Source organism: Manis pentadactyla, chromosome 3 (genome assembly GCF_030020395.1).
Source record: "Manis pentadactyla isolate mManPen7 chromosome 3, mManPen7.hap1, whole genome shotgun sequence".
Classification (NCBI taxonomy): domain Eukaryota; kingdom Metazoa; phylum Chordata; class Mammalia; order Pholidota; family Manidae; genus Manis; species Manis pentadactyla.
Genome location: NC_080021.1, coordinates 54,133,104 through 54,154,813, shown reverse-complemented (window position 1 = coordinate 54,154,813; position 21,710 = coordinate 54,133,104). Strand labels below are relative to the sequence as shown.

Below are 21,710 nucleotides of genomic sequence, written 5' to 3'. Positions count from 1 at the left end.
TACAAGTGTTTACAGAGAGAAGGTAGAGGAGTGGATGAGGTTGCACCTGGGATCTAAGAGGTCTGAGTGTGGGGCACTCCCATAGGGGTATGAAAGGGTGTGGAGTAGAGACAGGGGCTGAGGGAGGCATGTGAGCACAAATGTCAACTGCTCATCTCCACCTACTGGGACTGGCCCTCTGAATTCGTGTATTATGGCATTTAGCACCATTCACATTCTGCACAACTTATTATGACTGACAATCAAAAGACTGCATAGAATCGAATTGATTGATATCTTCATTTAAAATGGAGGAAAAAAAGATAAATGACATCAGAATTCTACAAAGAGTAGGACTGAGGATTGAGTTCTGAACTGGATAACTCAGTGTCTGTTACCTGCTTCCTTAGTTTGCACTCTCGGCATAGGCAGAGTATCTCTCTAGGATGTAACAGCTATTAGCAACTAAACAAGACAATTGAGACAGCTGAGCAGCCACTTGCTGGTTTTTCTAAAATTTACTTCCTTTCACTGCCTAGGTTTGGCACTAAGATGAGCAAATCTTCCAACATGAAAATAATTGAGTTTGAAAGTGACTCTTTTAAGAAAATCATTTTCTTATTTTAACAAAAAGAAAACAAAGTTGTATAGTGGATAAAACGAAAGTTCCTGTGGCCAGGATTCTCACTGGCCCTGGTTGGCTAGCTCACTACACACGTGTGGGCAATAGGTTGCTACTGACTCTATATAAAGGGCCCCACCCAGTGGTCTGGGCGACATGGTGGCACAGCTGCAAGGCTGCAGGAGAGCAGAGGCTGGAGTGGTGGCAGCACCGAGGACAGAGGCCCAGAGGCCAAGACAGTCCTGCTGCATGCAGACTCGCTCTCAGTGAATGAAATTTTAGTGACTGACCTGCCACTGTGGAAATAAAGTTGGGAATAAACCCTTCCACCCCAAGAATGTTTTACTGTCATTTCTTTGGTCACATTGAATCCATAGTGAACTTGCCCAGGGCTGAAACCCATTAGCAAGACAATTGGCGACAGTTGGCAGGGTTCATTGGTGACCAAAAAGAAAGAACATGGGAGGAGTGTTTCAGCAGCTGCACCTATGGACGGGGAGACATTTGAGTGTCCCCTGTGGACATGTGGTACTGTGAAAGGGTGGAAGACTGGGGTCCACCCCAAGAAAAAGCTGACTGAAATGGCGTCACTACGAAGTGCTGTGGCCCGAGAAGGAGCGGCACAAGAAGCAGCAGCACGCAGGCTGCCAGGTGCCGTGGAGCTGTCAGCCCCAGAAATGGAGGAGCGGAGGTTTGACGAACAGGTGGGGGTGGAGGCCCTGCCAGTGCTGGAGGCATCGGCCCCTACTCGGTTGAGACTCCACCTAGTTGAAAGCTGGTGGAAAGCCAGAAAGACTCATTAACTGCGGATTCTTCCAGGAGAGGGGCAGCCCCTCCTCAGGTCGTGGAGCACTCCATGCTCTGCTTCTGTCCTTAGGCTCAGCACAAAGGAAATACGGTCTGCTTCTCGAAGGAAGAATTTAAAGGGCCCCATGAAGGTCACAAGGACCCAGATGTAGGTTGGTTTGCAAAGGCAGGAGCAGACAGAAAGAAATTGGATGACTGGAGCTGTGGCAACAACTGAGACCAGAGCAGTGGTTCCAGCTGCTGAGGACGAAGCCGATGGCAGAGATAAAGCAGCAGAATCGGCCTGTGTGTCTGCAAGACTTTCTGCTGGAGGGGCTGGAGAAGGTGGGTAAGGCCCACCCATGGTCCTTTTATTAACTCCTTTGAGTAGAACTGGTTTGAATACAGCCAGGATGACCACTTGGTGGCAATGGATCTCCTCAGGCTTGAGGGTTATTATAATTTGCTGTAATTTTTGTTATTTGTATATTGTTGTAGCCTCTGTTGTTATTATGGAATTTGGTTACAGTGCTCCAGCTTTCTCGCACAGGGACCATTGCAGAGGATTGAGGGCACATAGATTGAGAGGAGAGAATCCTGGAGGGGTGGAGTGCAGATAAAATGAGAGTTCCTGTGACCAGGATTTTCACCTGGCCCTGGTTGGCTAGCTCACTGCACAGATGTGGGCAATACGTTGCTATTGACTATATAAAAAGCTCCACCCAGTGCTCTGGGTGACACAGTGATACAGCAGCAAGGCTGCAGGAGGGCAGCACTGAGGACAGAGGCCCAGAGCACGGCTGTGCCTGACAGCTGAGGGAGCAGAGAGGCCCAGAGGCAGAGACCGACTTGCTGCATGCAGACGCGCTCTGAGTGAATGAGATTTTAGTGACTGACCTGCCACCATGGAAATAAAGTTGGGCATAACCCTTTCACCCCAAGAACGTTTTCCTGTCATTTCTTTGGTCACATTGAATCCATAGTGAACTTGCCTGGGGCTGAAACCCATTGGCAAGACATGTATTTATTCCCTTCCAGTGTAAGATGTGGTAAGGTAAATTCTGCACCGTTAGTGGAGCAATGTATATAAGGTGAGACCCTATACTCTGCCTTGGCCAAATATCTAGCAGCCCCACCCTCAGCCCTCCCCACAAGCTGTTGGAACAAGTGTTCCAGGTCTCCCAGGAGAATCTGCCACTGGTTAAGGACCCCTCTTGCTTGGAGGTTCTTCTTCATACATCACCTCCTTCCTCTTGCTGCAGTCGGTCCTCCCAGCGGAGTACGGAAAGTGCATCACAGCCTGTGTGGGGAAGATGAGTCCTGCAGCCTCAATTTCTACTGTGCCATAGGTCATGCCTGTGAGGGTCAAAACTGCCGCTGAGATTCTTGGTTGATAGCACAGCCATCCATTAACCTGCCGCTGGAGTCAGGAGCACAGACGGCGCTAACTGCAGATGGAACTGCCCAGGGGCCTGATAGAGCCTCATGCAGATTCAGCTGGGCATGGAAGCTCTTGGAAAAGGCAGCACAGAAAATAGAAGGGGAAGCTGCTTTTTCCTCTAGGGGAAAAGAATCCCTTGTAGGCGAATCCCAGCATTGGAGTGAGGAGCCTTACTTTCCTCAATTTCGGGGTGAATTTATTGCTTTTTCGGTGGCTAACAAAATACATTTAGGAAAATTGTATAAATACACTAAAAGGTGTTAATCAGCCTGCCTTTGTTACCATTCTGCTTATGACATTTTAGCTTTAAATTCTTGGGAAACTTGCTCAATCCCTCTCTCTGTCAGTCTCCTACCTACAAAATAGAGACAATAGTGGTATCAACATCACAGGGAGGTTATCAGGATTAAATGTGCTAAAATGCTTAGATTAGTGTGTCATATTCAAAGCATTGGCTATTAGCATATAGGAGGCATTAAGTGTACATTATTATTTGTACACATTGGCAAATGGCATACATGTCTAAAACTCTGGATTCTGCTGCAGACTTTATACCTCTTTATTCCTTTTATAAGTTTGGGCAAATTTCTGTACCTTCTATTAGCACAGAGTTTATAAGCACCTATTTGGAGACCATTCTTCCCTTCCCTTTCCCATTTCTGTGGCAGACGTAGGTTAATTACTGCCCTCTTTCACCCTGAGGCCTGATGAGATTTTAGTCAACACGTCATTCCCAATAGCCACCAGCAGTTAGTCAGAATTAACAAAAAGTTTAAAACTTATTTGACCTCTCAGTTTTAGTGCACATAAGCTTTTAAGGAATGGTTATTCCCGCTCTCAGCCACCTATCCCACCAGTCCCACCCAGAGACTGACTTTGCCACAAATTCCTCAGTGTGGTTGACAGGATGGCATTCAAGGCTATGTGTGAGATAATCCTTGTGCACCTGTCACAGCGCTGCCCCTTTGTAGGCAGCCATGCCTGCGAAAGGGCTTTGGTTGGCACGAGAATGCACCGTGAGTGCCAGCTCATGGTCACGGGACAAAATATCTTGAACTCTTGTGCAACCAAAGAGTGAGGGACAAGTCACACTCAGCCCGCTTCGGGCAGATGCAGGTAAGCAGGGCGGAGCCTGTACGGCTTCCTCCCAGGCCGGGCACTGGGGAGACGCGTTCTTCCCAGCAGGCCTCCTGCTCCTGATGGCGTCTGGGGCCTCATCGGCCAGGAAAGAGGCCTGGGTTGCTTTGGGTTTTGTTACTTCTCTTCAGGTAAGGAGAAGAGAAGAGCCAAAAGAAAAAGAGTGCCACAGACTGTTGATTTTCTCTGGGTGTCAAAGAATTCATCTACCGTTATCTATGAATATCCCGTCCTTGTTTTACAAAGGAGACTCATATTTTTTTTAATCTTTTGGCAGTAAATAGATGTTTAAGGACATTGATAGAATTGTTATATTCTGACATGCAAACTTTTCAGGAAAGGAAGACATCTGAGAATCACTGCACCAGTGCTTATCTTGGATCAAAATCATCTTTTATTCACTTTTAATAACTTACCTTGAAAAAAAGCCTGTTTAAATCAGAAAGCCTTGGAATGATGAAAATGTCATATGGCTGTGTTTAATTACAAATGGTTAATGATGAAATGTAGACTAAATTTTAAATATCAAAATAAGATTCCTCCAATCCCCCAAAAGGCTATTAAGCTGTTTATAAGATAGTCTATCAAATTATCCCATAAATAACAAGCAACTGATTAGCTGAGGGTTAACTCACAGTGACCTGGACCACTATCAGCTCTCTTGTGGAGCCCAATAGACCAGAGGTCTAGCCAGTGGAACATTTGTGTTCTTTGCCCTTTTTTAGAGTATACAGAAACTACATCTATAGACTTTGGAGTCAAACTTGTGATTGAATTCAGACTACATTACCTTGCTGGGTGACTTTGAGGAAAGTCAGGCCTTTCTGAACTTTGGCTTTCTCATTTGCTCTTGCCAAAATTACATGTATGAGAAGGCTTGGAATAGTCCTGGCACATAGTAAGCTCTGGCTCTGGTGATCATTATTACTCCTTTGGGATTTGTGGAGTGGTAGGAAAGTACTGCCTGCATAAAATGTTTGTACACATGTTCATCTTTAAAACACTATTTGAAATTCAGATGAGGATCAAACCTTTTCAAGAAAAAAACTATGCAGTAAAAAATGGTCCTCCATCCCTTTAATGCAATAATTAATTCATTCATGGGCTAACGAGGTTTCAAACATCATTAGATTTCAACACTAACTTTGACCTGCAAATAGACTCTGATCTATAAGAATGTAATCCTTCTCAGCTTCTCCTTTCTAGTTTAGGTTAAATACACATGAGCTACTTCCAGAGGGAAATTTTCTTTATTTACTCCCATCTTACACAAGAGATTGAAGGATGGCAACAGATCTAAGCACAGGTTTGCTTACTCAGTCCCCATTTGGGGGGCATCTGCTATGTGCTGGACTCCATGCCAGTTACAGGTTAATACAAATGGCTGAGCAGTTCTCCTTCCCCTTTCTGAAGTTTGCATCACACACCTAGGGGCCTGTGAGTGATCCCTGATATTCTCCCCTCAACCTTTCCTCCCATGCTGCACTTTCTCTCTGGTGGCCATCCTCTCTTTGATGTCATGTAGTGACTCTGCATTCATGACAGGACTTCTAAATCTGTGTTTCTTGCCTGAGTTCCAGGCCCACATTTCCACCAGTTGCATCTTGCATATCTTCATTAACATATCCCAGTATGGTGATATATATTTATTGGGATATATATTAATTATCGCAACATAATTAATCTATAACTGCTACATCAGCCTGTTTCCCAACCTGAACTCTCTCTATCTGTTAAGTGCCCACAAATCCAGAAACGAGAATCAGAAGACTCACTGATGAAAAATAATAATAAAGATGGCCAATATTTATTATTTATTAACCTAGCTGTTTATTATCTAATTAACTTAATTATCTAAATATTCAGTTATTATCTAATTCTCACAACAGCCATAAAGAGTTAGGTCTGTTAGTACCTCCATTTTGCACATGAGATATCCGAGGCACAAAAAAGGGTGCCTTGCTTTTCCAAGATCATACAACCTGAAGGTGGTAAGTCAGGACTGGAATCAGGCAGTGATTCAGTAAGCCTTTTGGTACATCCATCTTAAACGTAGGTTAGGCTTGGATTGTCATTGCTAAAGAGAATAGATTAGATGATAGTAAACAGTGTTCCTGCTTGGCAATTTTAACTACAGAATCCTATAAATATTGTAAAGGAGCACACTTACTTATAAGTCACTATGGATTCATAAAAAGCTACTTGTCTTACAAAAGCAAGGTAGTTGGAGTAATTTCTGCAGGAACACAGTATAAGCCAAAGCACAGGGATGTGAGAAAGCAATGTGCCACTTAAACAGGGAGCAGGTGGCTCAGCTTGGTTGGAGCATAGGATTTGTCAGCTGAAGTGGTAGAAGGCAAAGCCTGGGAAGATACCCTGGAACTAGGTTGTGAATGACTGTTTAGTGATGTAAATGGTTTGGACTTTGCTCTGTAGGCAGATAATGGAAGTAGGGGTGGAGGAGTGAGGCAGGGATAGTTCATCTGACAAAATCATTACTGAGGGTCTCCTATGAAGTAGACATGGTTCTAGGTATTTGAAATAGAGTGAGTTCTCCCTTCAAAGAGCATACAGTCTTAATAGTGAGCTTGCAAAATACACTGGCAATCTTTAATATGTCATAATTAAGTGTTACAGGGTGCTATGAACACAGTTATGAAGTACACCTACCCAATCTCTGGTGCCTTATCAGGAAATACTTCCTAGAAGCACTCAGACACCCTTAATGAGGGGAATTAAAGACCATATTTGTATCTCAGAAAGATAATTCTGCTAGTAGGTATGACTATTCCAAAGAAATACTGAAGAAAGAAGGTCATTGAGATTATTTTAATAGCACCTACAAAAGTTGATGATCATTTTGAACTGTGATAATAAGAACTGAGAGGTAAGAACAGAAGGAAGAGGACGTTTAGTAACAGAAACAACAGCAATAGGAGACACTACTAAAAATGAGTGTGTTAGAGAAGAGGTAATGAAAAAGGTACTAATCTTTCTAGTTTGGTTATCTGCATGGTTGATTATGACATTGAATTAGGGATACAGAAGAGCAAAATGAGGGAAGAAGACAATGAATTTAGTTTGGGACATGTTAAAGGCACGCACAATCAGAGATGTGTGGTGGACAGACATAACCATGCATCATAAATAGAGTGATGCTAGAGACTAGAGACCTAAGTTTGGGGATATCTAGCATGTTGACAACGCTTGAAAACAGGTAAGATTTCTGAGGAAAATAAAAAGCACAGAAGAACAGTGATAGTGCCATATGGTACATATAAACAAAAGAAAACAACTAAACAAAATTAATTGATAAGAGGCTGCATACAATCCAAGACACGAGCACATGAACTTTGGAGCCAGAATGCCTAAATTCAAATCCTAGCTCACCACCTTTTAACTATGCGACCTTTGGCACCATACTTAGCATCTGTGGGCATCAATTCCCTCATCTGTAAAATGAGATCTATCTCAGAGGGTATCATGATGTTTTAATGAAGCAATGTTTATAAAGCAGTTTGAATAACTCCTGGTCCTTAGTAAATATGGCTTAGTTGTGTTTTTTGTTGTTGTAAATATAAAGTATTACAAATCCTGTAAGCCCCAAGTATTGATCTTCATTTCTTGTTCTGTTTTATTTCTCTACTGTGCCTATTTTTCTGAAGGCTATGGCTTGTTTACCTTATTCTACTCCTAATTCTAGCAGGTCCTGAATGAAGTATTATTAAATTCACTACCTATTTCACGTTAAAAGTAAATCTTAGGAAAGGTAAAATCAATCCTTTTCTTTGCAAAACAATTACCTTACAAAACAATTACCTTACAAAAACACTCAGAAAAGTTCTCTTTAAGCATATCTCAATGTAACCATCTGTTTCTAAAGATTAAATTGATACACAATTTTTTCCAAAGGGATGTTTCTTCTAATAGTTTTCTCTTGCACATTTTTCAGGACTGAAATTACAAAAATGAGCTTTTCATATATTCAAGCAGTTTCAGCCCTGAGATTTAACAACCTATCTTTGGCATAGTCATGGCCATTGTGGTTCACTCTGTGCCAGGAACCATACTGATCGCTCTAAATACATAACCTCACATTCTTCACAATAGCCATTGCGTTGCCTATGATGTTTGCTATATAATTCATGAGAAAAATGTAGGCATCTCTGAATCATCTCAAGGCTTGGGAAGCTGACTCCATGTAACGGGCCATGACTGAGCAGTTGGTTACAAAGCAGAGCATCATTCAGAGGGGGCCAGTCTTCACTTTCCCCTGCTGTGTGTCATCGCTGGAGAATGAGATGTGAGGTAGGAGGGCCTGGCAGTGGCTCCCCACCAAGAGTTCCTGCTCCACATCACCACTGACCACGCTTAGAGTCTTGGCACCTAGGGCTGGTCTTGAGGGACTTAGAGTCACTAATGTACAATAATCTCTCCTTTTTGTTCAGTTCATAGAGCATCAGCAGGCACTTCCCAGTTGGGCTCATTTGAAGTCTTAACATAGATCAGGAGCTTCTTGTCTAAGCAGAGATGCAAGTTTAGTATTCTTACCAGTCTTAGTGAACCTCTAAGTTAGTCTTTCAGCTCAGGAAGGACTCTTGTCCTGAGAATATGTCACAGTGATGGAGATAGTTATGAAGCTCAGAGACAGGACTTTCCCTATAAGGTGAAGGTGTCAGGATTGGCTTTATGAAGGATTGATTGAGATCACATGGAAGATAAATAGATCATACATAGGAAAGGAAGGAAAAACAGTATTCTGGCCCAGAAATACGACTCTTAAAGATGCAAAGCAAAGCAGATTTGCTTGTGCAATTAGCAGACAAAGTGGTCAGTAAGAGAAGTAATAGAGAACAACATGGAAAGCTGGAATGAGGCATGCTTGTGAAGAGCTTCCGACGACAAGCTAAAGGTTCGGGCATGATCCTGTGGTTATTGAAATTGTCAAGAAAGGTGGTGACATAACACAGCATTGTAGGGGAATTCATCTTGTCAGTAGAGGCAGAGGCTGAACTGGTGGTAGGAAGAAGGAATTCAAATGATTCTAAGCCTCTAAGTCCTGGAGACTATCTCGGTATGTATTAAAGAGTGCCCGCTTTCAGAAATTGTTTCCAGTTCCTTCTGACAACATAATCACATTTCACTGGCACACCTTTTCTGTAAAGGCTGACTAGTAAATATATTAAGATTGTGGACATACAGTTTCTGTTACAGCTACTCAACTTGCTGCTGTAGCACAGAAGCAGCCTCAAACAATAAGTAAATAAATCAGCATGACTGCATCCCAATAAATTTTATGTATGGACATTGAAATTTGAACTTCATATCTTCTCATGTGTCACAAAATGTTATTCTTCTTTTGATGTTTTTCCAACCATAAAAGTGTAAGAACCATTCTTAGCTTGTGGGTTATACAAGATCAGGCGTTCTGCAGTATTTGGTCTATAGACCAGAGTTTGCAAAGCTCTGCCTTATAAAACATTAGTCACAACTCTCAATTCAATCTCACTCTGAGAACTTTGAATTCTGCTCTAAATTCTTCTGTGGAGTTGGAAGGAGATAGTTGAAGTGTTGAGTGAAGTGGTATGAGAAAACGACAACTAGCTAGTGACATTAACCATATTAACCACTGGTGTCAGTGGGCCAACATATATATATGTCTCTAAAAGCTCCAAACCAACAGCTGCTGATCTGAAACCTTCAGGGAAAAAAAAAAAGGAAATTCATCAGTGCATAACTACTATGCAAACACATTTTGAACCCAGCATTTTAGTAATTGCATGGGAAAAGGCAGAAGTGGTGGTCTTCCTTTTATTCGAGTTGTTTATGATACCCTTCAAGAAAGTGTACAATGCAGTCCTTAAACAAGTGCTGAGGGAGGGCGAAGACCTTGAAAGAAGCTTAGTGTGAGACCAGTGTGTAAGGTTGGAGCAAGTCTGAACAATGGATTTACATTTGGAGAGACCAGAGAGGCAGGGATAAGTAATGTGAACAAGCTTGGGAATAAAGTGAAGAAGGGGAATGAAAGTTATGTAAAGGAAAAATAGATAGGACATTGCTAAATGAGACAAAGGCAATGAAAAAGAGGAGTCGGATATTAAATATTTTGGAATTCTTTCATTCTGTTATTCAAGCCACTAAGAAGCATGCAGAGGGAAAGGCAAGGGGGACCGTGTAGGCAGTGGGAAATGGAGAACCAGGAGACTGGAAGCCAGTACCTCACCCAAGGAAATCACACGCATACACTAAGGTCTGATAGACGTCAGCCTGAAATTATTGGCCAATGCAGAGAGAAGGGAGCCTATTGAATACCCACATGTCATCTATTTTTCAAGTGCTCTTAGATGGAAAATAAAGGAGAGGTGATATTGTCATGATACTGATAGTCCAAATAAGTAAACATTCTCCTGTATCACATTACACAGAATCTTCATTTCTTCTAGGAAATTTCTTTTGATCACTTAGCACTGGCCGTGTCTTATAAAACAAGCATATCCAAACTTATTTCATTATCTTCAACTTGTTCCCACTAATTCTTTTTGCTTATCCATACCATAAATGTATGGGAAAACAGAGACACATTATGGCAAATACTATACATGGAGATATGAGTAATATTGGAGTTCAGAAAAGGGAATGGTTGCGTAAATCTACACATCCAAACTCTTAACAACAGCCATTGGTTTTCTCTGCTTCCTCCCTGCCTGCTGCTGTCCAGACTGTAAGACTGCCTCTGATCCCTGAAAGAGACCCTTCCTGCTATGATGTGCACCCAAAGCATGGCATGTCGCGGGTACTTTTGCCAACTCTGTCCACAGTGGTCCAAGGCATATTTCTAATAAGCTATTTTTTCATATGTACAGAATGAAATAGAGACAAAAAGTGGTTGCTGCCTTCAATGTTTAGATTAATATAAAGTACAGTTTTTTTACCTAATTCTGACAGTTGCTTCAACTGTGCTTCAATATGTAAAATTGGTCAGCTGGTGTTCAGCAAATGTTTGTTGCAGAATTAAATTTCCTGCCATTTTCCTGCAATTATTTATATGTAAATAAAATATTTTAAAACACGAAATCTTCGTAACTATCTTAAACACTAGGATTTGGATAAAAAAGTCTTCAATATTTGCCTGCATTTAACCCACAGTCATGTTAAAAAACTTATGTGAAAATAAACTAGACCATATATACCTACCAATTAGTCTCCTTAATTTTGAATTAGGAAATATTTAAAAGTGAATACCTCCTGCTTTTTTTACCTTTTGCAAAAATATATATATAATTCATGAAATAAGAAAATTGCCTGGAAGCAATCCTAGCCTTATATGAGAAAAAAAGATTTTTAGTGGCTTGTTCAAGATACCAAAATTATCCAGAGGCTTCAGAATTAGGATTCTCTCTTACTATGTCAGGAGATACTAAAAATGCCTGATTGTTAGGAGACACAAGAGAGACAGGAAGACCCTAATCTGTGACCTGACTCTCCCCACCCCAATTGGTGTTACTGCCAATAAATGACCATGTATGTCATGCTGCTTCTCTCTTCGTTGCTGGAAATAAATTATTCAGTGAATATGTAACCAAATACATTATACATTTCTTTACTATTATAGCACCTACAAGTAGATATATTGAAACTTCTGCAAATAAATTACTGTAAAAAAGAAAATAGGTAAAGACTAAATCAGAATTAGACTAACAATATTATTATCTTAATATATCATTGAAATGCTATAATCCCATTCTAAGTCTCTCTCTTTTTATTTTGTCTCTGTATTAGTACAACCAGAATTTGAGTTAGTCCAGGTTAGGTCTTGAATACATTATTTATAGCTTTTTACTGGTGCTAAATTGTGCGTTTTCATCCAAACAAATATAATAATCTGTTAGATTCAAAGAAAAGTAATTTTTAAGTGTACAGTCAAATATAGTGTTAAAATAAATTTTTCACATTTTTTTCATAGGCTTGAGTCAAAGGAGCCTTTCCTGTCTGTTGGGTGAGTATATGTCTAAATATTTTTAATCTCATGTCTTCAATTGATTTTTAATCCAAATTAAGACCTTCTGAATTATGGTATTTTCAGTCATTTAATTCCATTTAATGGTTGCATCATTTCCTCAACAACTTTGCTATCTACATTTTAAAAACAATCAACTGAAATGCCCGCTGAGCTGTTTTTGTGACCTCAGAAAGTCAGCTAATGAGTGTACGTGAAATTCTGCATCCTCTATAAAAACCGAACAGCTTACATGGTAATTATCTGTATTCCCGCCATGCAGAGAGATGCTCTCATTGGTGTTAAAAACTCTCTGGACCACAGCTTCACTATTCCTAGTCTCTCTACTCAATTTCGTACTGTTTTCTTTAAATGTACTCTAATGTTTCCTCCCATTTCCTCTATATCTGTCTTTTCTCCTTTTTTCTCATGTCACTTTTGTTCTTGCACACCACTCACTGACTGCTTCTCTGAACGCAAAGCTGAGGACCCCCAAAGCAGATTAAGAAACACTAAAGCTTGCCTCCTCTGATGCATCCTGCTAGTCACAATTACATGTTCTAATAACATATTGTTGACAAGAGTGCATGTCAGGCATTTAGCTAATCAAGAACAGCAAAGTTATTTTTACTGATCTATCAAATAATCCTTTGAACAATGTATGAAATGTCAATAAGGGACTTTTGCTGCAGTAAAGTATCAAAAAAGTATTGGAAGATAGCTTAGGGAATCATGCTGGATTTGATAAGAAAAAGAAATCACGCATAGGCAGCCACTGTACTCGTGCTTAATGACCAGAAACATGGGATGGAGTTAGAGTTTTAAATGATTACTTCAATTTTCTTTTATTACTTTGTTCGCAGTCCTTGAATATTTCTGCCACTCATTGAACAACATGGTTCCTTCTCCCCTTGCATTCCTCATGAAAGCATTTCAGAAATCCATTTGAATTACAAGAATCAAAATAATTGTTAAGGATGCTGACAGGGAAAAATAGAGCAGATGCATTTACTGGAGGACTTCACAAGAAATGAAAGGTCAAGTTGATCCTGTCCAAAAAAAATCATTACAGCATGCTTCTGTCCTGCATTGATCATCAGCTCCTATTGTTAAGAATCTTTAAGCCTGAAGAAATCTTTTATTTTGAATGCATACGTGTCCTGCCCTCAAGTCAAGAGGGCTGAAATAGCTTTTCTTCATGCCTCACTTCATACGGTTTCTCTGAAGCATTTCCTTTTCTCTCGACTACTTTGAGATGGAATCCATTTTATATTTCATACCTCTGTGTTACAAGGGCAGACCCTAAGTAATCTTTGTTTTAAACTTATCAGGAGTTTAGAATTCAGTATTACCGCCCTGAGAAAATGTTTCTTAAAAAGAATTACACGTAACTACCCAAACACTCAAAATGGAAAACTGGTGTGGCAGTGAGAAGATATTCCTATTCCTTAGATATATCTTAAAAGTAAAGTCGGGGTGAAACACACAACCCAAATTGTTCTGCTGAATGGATATATTTAGCTAAATTTCTCCATTCCCCTCCAAGAAAATGATTTTAAATACAATTGTCCCAAAGTATATGATTCTGTCTCCTGACCCTGTTCAGACAAAGGATGTGGAGGAAGGTGAGGAAACATAATGGACACACAAAAGCCTACCAGGTATCAGGTCGTCTACTGTAAGAATCATTATTTAAATGTGTGACTTCCAATTCAGTCACTTGCCTAAGGGAATAAATGCATGGTATGTGGTCTTTGATATCAGTTGACATATATATAATATTTAGTTTTTCTGGGACCAGGCACACCTTTCTTACATTAATTCTATGTTCAATGAAAATTATCTTAATGGATAAATCAGTGTGAAATATTGCATACTTCAGACCATTAGCTGTTAAAGTCTTAAAACACTTGGTAATATGTACTTATAGAAGTTGCTTTTATCCTCACAGGCTCTGACATTTACAAAGTGGCCATATTAATTTAGGCAGTTACTTAAACTCCCAAGCTCCAGGTCCTTATTTGTGAAATGAAGATTAAATAAGATAATTTAGATCAAGCATTTAGCACTGTTCTTGGCACATAGGAATTGCTCATAAATGTTAGCTTTTATTATAGTTCTAGAAAGTATATTCATGCATAACGCTCTAAAAGTCCATCAGGGTGCTCTGAAATAGTTCAGAGAATAAAAATCCACTTTCACAGATTGCACTTTGAGTTACATGTGGAAATCAAAATAAGTTTGTAATGGAGAGAAAAATAATTAAAATTGCGAGTGGAATAAGTTCTCAAACTAGAGGAGTATGGAATTCTGTTTTGTACTCTAATGATAAACACTAGTAACTGTCATTTGCATTTTTAAAATAGCAAGAAATATTGATAATTTTTTAATCTGCATCTCTTCTTAATATAAAGTAGGGAGCAGAATTCCTCTTTTCATAAATGTGCTACAGTAATTATGAAATAAAATGTCACAACCTAAACTCAATCTGAAAATGTTAATGGAAAAATTTGTTAAAGAAAGTTGCACCAAATGAAATATTTGCATATGGAAAAAGACCAGGGAAGCATGACAGGAAGTTAGGTGAAATCTTAGATCTCAGAGATTCAACTATGCTTTGATATGAGGAGCTTTCTTTCATATGTACCAGTAAATGATTAATAAAATAATATCATTAGGAGAAATATAAAATAAGCTTTAGCTTAGAGTGAGGCGTTCATCCCAGGATCTGATTCTGTTCATACAGAATAGGTCGAAACATTGATCTAGAACTGCCTTGGAGCTCACCCGTCAGAGGCCAGCATAGGGGTCAAGAGACGAGAAGCTGTGCGTGAAAGGCCCCATAGGACATAATGCCTGTCCTCAGGTGCATGAAGACCCGTTCTGATGTCCCAGACCTATGGCTGGGATTATATTAAATTTTAAATTATTAAATATTAATTTAAATAGTCGAACAGCTTTTATTAAATATTAATAGGATGTTTATATTCTAAGTTATTAGAAATATATTTTATATAAATGTATTAGTTATATGTCATGTACATTGCATATATATTTATTATAAATGTATAAAATACATTTGTATTGTAAATAAAATAAATATAAGTGGATTTTAAAATTAAGATTCTTTCTCATGTCATTCACCTAATGGTAAAAAAAAATATCATTTAAGGAGATTTGTTTTTTAGCGTAGTTTAGGCCTGAGTGCTAAACAAGTACTAAATGGTTGATAGTCTATTCATCCTCAAAACATCACGTTTCAGAGCAATTACGAAAACTCTTCTGGCAAATGCTTCCTTTTATGCAGCATCAGAGAGACTCTGATTTTGGAAATAAGCTGGGAGAAAACAGGCATCAAGTTTGCATTTAGAAAAGTGAACAAGAACCGAGCAATCATCTCAATTAAGATTCTAAGATAGGAATCTTAGTTTAAGACCAGTCTTGCCTTGAAAGTGCTTTTTACAGTTTTTTAATGAAAAACAGAGATGAGGGGAAAGGAAGCCCCTGTCCATTCGACGCTGACATTCACAGTGTAAGAGAGCATGTGAAGACAGTGCGTGAGTTCTCTTCAAGTACAAGTGGCTGCTGACACTTTACAGACACTGAGCCATCTTGAAAACATACTCAAAGCACTAAATGAAAACTTCTATGTCAATTATTTCTTCAGCATGAAGTTGACCTTTTTAAAGAGGGGCTTTTAATATGAATCAGTTGTATTTTGAAATGGAAACTGATCCATACCAATTTCTCAGTTGATGAATTTTTGCCTGAGTAGGTTTATGATGAGGATGATTTCATTTATTGCATGGGTAAGATTCTTTTTTCAGATTTTTTCACTGTATTAGAATAAATAACTCAGAATAATTTTAAAATTTTATTGATAAAGGTCCAAATATGTTATTTCTCAGGCTTGCCTGAGATGTTAAAATACACATCATGAGTTAAAATGCTGAAATGATCACATTTATCTTTATTGAGCCACTGGCTCTATGAGCGTGCTGGCCGTGGCCCTGCCCAGCCTGGATCTCCCTCCTCCGCTGAGATGCAACAATGTACTAAGTCCAAGCAGGATGGAGTGAAAGTCCCAGGGCAGCAAATCCTGCCCTGCATCCAAAACCACCCTCACATAATTGTTAACAGCTCTATTTTGTTGAATAATTTTCCTTGGGGGATATTTCTCCCCTTTTTTTTCCAGTCTTAGACCTAAACTTGAATCTTCAATATAGTTCTGCCATTGTTATGAAGACAGTAATAAACCTTACCACTCTTATTAGGTCAAATAGTTACACTATTTTGCTTTTGTCCAGATTTTGTGTGAGACCTTGTGTTTACTAACAAATGCTGTAATTATACTGCCAGCTACCTCTTTTTAGAACTTAAATGCTGTCGTTTGATTTCCTTGGTTTGAATACTGTTCTGTTACTTGCTCTCTAGGTGCCTTGGGCAATTTGTCTAACTCTTCCAAGCCTCCATTTTCTCATCTGACATAATAACTAATTCTCTGGGCTGTCAGGAATGAGATGACATTAAGTGCTTAGAACAGGGTCTGTCACATAGGAAATAGGAAATAAATACCCATTATTATCAATATTCTGTGCAACAATTAAGATCTATTATAAATCTTTCTTCAAGGAATAAGTTCCACTGGATAACAGAAATTCCAACTAATTGAAACCAAAGGCCTGCCTGAATATTCTACAAGGGTGATAATGGAATTTAATTCTGGGAATAGAAGTTCAGAAGAGAGTGAAATCAGCATAGGAGTGAAGGACTGCCTTACTTGGGCAGTTATATGTGATATATATAAATTACATATTTATATGTCTATATAATGAAATATTATTCAGCCTTTAAAAAGAAGGAAATTCTGCCATTTGTGATGACATGGTGAACTTGGAGGACATGCTAAGTGAAATAAGTCAGGTGCCAGACATTGAGAGATAAATACTACATGAGCTCATGTATATGTGGAAACTAAAGTAGCTGAACTCAGACACAGTGAGTAGAATGGTGGTTGCCAGCCAGGTGGGAGAACTTGGGGGACAAGTTTCAGTCAGACAGGATGAATAAATTCCGAAATCCAATGGACATTATGGTGGCTATAGTTAATAAGACTGTATTGAATACTTGAAATTTGCTAAAAAGGTAAATCTTAAGTGTACTCATCACAAAAAACATAACTATATGAGGTGATGGATATGTTTATTATTAGCTTGATTGTAGAATCATTTCACAATGTGTGTGTATCAAAGCATCATGTTGTACACCTTAAATATACTTGACATTTGTCAAAAAATAAGATCTGTAAAAAAAAAGGAAATATAATTTTCTTTAATGGAAATTAAAGAAATTTTCTTGGAAAGTTTAATGAAAATATAGTTTTCTTTAAGAATATACTTCTTTAAAATATCATATTCTTTAAGAATATCAGAATCAGTGAGTGATGGGGTGATGTCTTAGAGGTTTCTCAGCTGAACTGTGTGGGATCACAGTGACAGTATGACAAGCCAACATCCAGGTGTGGTGTCAAAACCAAGGGAAGATTAACAAGAAACTGTCCCTAAGCTTTCAATATGTCCATCTGACTTCGTGAAATCACAAATGGCCAGTTCAATGCCTATCTTTTGATGACGTGGTTTCAATTTTCTCTAGGTCTCTAGGGAAAAAGAGATGAGGGGATAAAGCCAATTTTCCACTTTGAAAAATCTATTTTAAAAATTTTTTTTGGACTTAGACAGTGCTACCACAAAATTAATGATTCCATTAGCAACTGCACTTGTTTCACTTTTTTCCAAGGCCCTCCAGGCTACTTCTCTGGAGAGTACACAAAGTTTCATGGTGCTGTTTTTGTAATCTAAAGCAGTTGTGGTTTCAGGCCTGATGCTACAACTGTAATTTTAATTTATCAACCTGCCATTCAGTGAAATGCTGTAAAAACATTTGAAAGCCTAAACCATTATTTATTTCTGCACCTGTCAGTGACACTCTTCTGTACTTGTCAAAATCATTTAAACTGCACTATGATGGCATATAAAATATCACCAATAAATTGGGTAATCAATCACATTTGTATATATTTTGACAGTGATGTCTTGAACTCATGGGTTCTGGGATGCATTTTTAAGAAGTAAGAATTCATTACTCTTCAATAATAAAATACATTAGAGTCATCAAAAACAGTCTTCCTCAGTCTTTACAATTCAAAAATGTCTTAGGAAACAGAGGAGCTGATTTTAACTGAAATGACTTTTATTTCTTCAGTGAAATGTTCTCCTCAGGGAAAAGAAAGTAATTGCAGATTATAGTAGGCAGGAATGTAGTGTTACTTGGAGGGAAGAAAATACATAGGATCATTAAATAGATTTATTTAAGTTCTGCTTATAAAGAAAGCAGTGGTGCAAGACTTTATAGCTGATGATATTTCAAAAGAGTGTTATCAGCACTTCCACTACTATCTAATACATTCATATAATAAAGTGTCACATTAAGCTAAATGTCACAGTTCATATCAGTTTTACTTTGAGGATTGGTATCATTACATATCATAGGCAACCTCCCCTACCCAATTTGGGTAAGATCTTTGGTCATAATAAATAAAGATATTTAAAAATCAGTCTATCATTTGATATATATATATATATATATCTGATTTAATAACTGAATAGGTGATATAAGGGAGAAATCACCTATTCAGTTACTAAATCAATCAACTAATAACAAATCTAATGTCCTGTCTACTATATGTCTAATTAAGATAAAATGTTAAAATTATAATATAATAATGGCTAAAAAACCTAACTGTACCCCTCAAAACATTTAGCCATAGAAATCCTTACCACTTAATTGCTTTAAAAAGGCAAGTCTAACGAAAAGTCCTTTAAAATCTATGGTGGGTTTATGATCACTTCATATCTGACAACTCTAGCCAAACTAATTTATAGGCATCAAATACTCATAGATAAGAAAATGAATAATTAAACTTGGGATATATAAAATTTCACTCATGAAAAGAACTAATCTTATATGATGCTGTGGAATCAAATCTAAAACAATCAAAACATTAACAGGTATATTAATGTACACAAATACTGCTGTTTCCTTATGACCACCAGCAGTGTTTTGAGAGCGTAAGTTTAAGTATCAAGCCACATTGGAAAAGGTAAGCATATAGTCTAACCAATGAAAGATTTGTGTTGAATATATATATATAAGTAAATACATACAATCAAGCTAATATATATATATATATAAGTAAAATAGAAATGGTGACTCAGTTTATTTAAAATATGTAGAAATACTGCATGAAGAAAGTGCAGTTGATTCAATATGAAAGAAGATCTGAGCCTCGGATACTTTTAAAATCTGAATACAATCATTCACTAGAAAATTAGTATGCAAAATAAATAAAGTGTTCTGACTTCATTCATTTGAAATCAACCCACTACAAAGGAAAGCTAATTAAACTTACTTGAGGAAAATAAATTCTTTCTCCTCTTTTTAACTCCAAAAATGTACCTAAAGCTGTTCTTCCCTTTGAGTCATACTTAGTTATCTGGATAATTTCCTGGCAGTATTAACAGCCCTCTTCTTTGAGGTTTCAAAGTATTGATTTGCCTTTATTTTTGTTGTTCAATGAATCTTCACTGATTCTCATATAGAGAAAAATAGATATTCTAACTCTTTTAATGCTGGAAAACAGAGAACAGATATGATGTAATCTCCATAAACACACATATGCATCCTGGTAGCCATTTTTGGAATGGAGCCCAGCCTGGGGTTTTGCTTAAAAGGCTGCCAGTTTCATGCATACTAACATTTCATGCTCTCTTCTGAGTTTTAGATTCATTTGAATCATCATGATCGTTAAATAATAACTTTAATTATTCATGAAAATAATTATGTACATAAAAAGTTATTTATTGCTTTTAGAAGCATTGTGAATCCAGATTTGCATGATGGAACTGCTGGCAAAAGTTTTAAAGCCTCGCTTCCCAATTAAATTCTGTTCATCCAACCAAGAATGACTGATCTTTATTTCATCAGTCTCAAAGAGTGACCTTTCCAATGTCTTTAATGACATTTTCAAAGTATAGAATACTTTTTGATTCAAAAGATTCCCTACTTAACTCCGCAGAACAAATCTGTTATCACAGTATAATCGATGGCTGCCAAATATTGCAAAAGCCAGGCATCACTTACACTTTAGAAGCTTGCCAGGGGCAAAAAGGCATTGAGAAGCTGTATTTTGCCATGCCAACTAAAGTAGATATTAAAATGAAAAATCAACCCCCAAATGTTTCATGTTTTTAGAACCCTTATTATTTCTTTGTTGAAATTTTTACTGGATCACATTCAGAACTTACAAGCCATGTTCAACTACAAAATGTCCTCACAGTGTCTCTGCTTTAGCTCAACAGTAGGCAACCTTCGGCTATAGCTTCCCCTTAGCTTCAATGAAAAGCATGTAACAGATGAATCACTTGAGGAGACATTCCTCCCAGATATTGGCTAAATTATCATACCATGCAAGTAGTATTTAAATGAGTTGTATGTTATAGCCCAATTGGATATTAAAAATCTTGAAAACGTTTTAGAAAATGAGACTCTCTAGAGATCTTATTTTTAGAATGTGTTCCTTATCTGTGGGCCTTTGATTACCAACATTTATCTCTAGGCTGTTGGCAGGCTAAGTCAAAATTCCCCGTGTAAGACCACTGAGTCATAGATTAGGGACAGCCCAATAAAATCAAGCATTCATTCCTAATTTTCTTAAGTCATCAGGTTTGGGTTTGAAGATCTAAGGAAAAGGAATTGATAGCATCGCTGCCCTTTGTACAATGAACAGCTGTCCAATTTCATTGAGTACATCAATTCATTATCTGAAGGGCACTGTAAGTGTGTGTGCAAAATACTGTGTGATAACAATGTCGGCTGCTGTCCTAACCGGCCTACTAGGCAGAAGTAGTTTCCTATTACTGTAATTGAAAATGGAGCTTTCTTTCTATACTACAAAAATCACAACACCAAATTATCATTGCTGGAGAGTCTAGTATTTAGGCATTTATTTTGATGATGATAGATGAAAAATGTTGCCAAATTATTTCAACTTAAATATTGACTATGTTGAAAAAATTCTGCAACTCTATTGTTTTTGAAAACCTTGTTAATTACTTAACATTTAAACCTTCAAAGTACAAACCAGTGGTTAAAAACAGTGAGTGGATATTATGATGCCATTTCATTCTAATCAAGACTTTATTTCCAGTATCTTTATGTTTATTTCTGAATATCAATTCAATTATATTTGGATTAGATTTCATTTATTCAGTACAAAATTCTGTTTAAGTCATAGATGCAAAGCAATATACAAAGGTGGAGTAGACTGGTGTTTCTCTTAATGGATTCAGTAAAACAGTGTCAATCCATTAATGAGTTTTTACCAGTTTGTGACTAGTTAAGTACAAAAGGGAAGACGAAGCTTTTATAAACTTTCATAGCATTTTGATGCTGAAATGATATTGAAGTATACAGATTTGTATCTTATGAAATTATCACTCTGTGATGGATTGGAAATTTTAAAAATAAGAAGCTAGTCCTCTCCCATAGTAAGGTGAGGGGCCTTGGACAAGACTAAATCTTTGCCTTCAAGGACATTATCACCTAATGGAGAAGATAAAAAGAAGTAAACTGTATAATCCAAGGCTTTGCTAGGTAGTTAATCCATTGAAGAAGATAAGATAAAAATAGGG

At 37.8% G+C, this 21,710-nt stretch overlaps 1 protein-coding gene across 15 annotated transcripts in view; it reads left to right on the top strand.

Annotated features, from left to right (window-relative positions):
* The window catches only part of RALYL (RALY RNA binding protein like), a 772,833-nt gene that overhangs the window by 582,452 nt on the left and 168,671 nt on the right, over positions 1-21,710 (top strand). For all 15 annotated transcript variants that reach the window (XM_057497924.1, XM_057497929.1, XM_057497922.1 and 12 more), the window contains one exon: positions 11,929-11,961. In XM_057497924.1, coding sequence (XP_057353907.1) covers positions 11,929-11,961 — 33 coding nt within the window. The remainder of the gene's footprint in view (positions 1-11,928; positions 11,962-21,710) is intronic.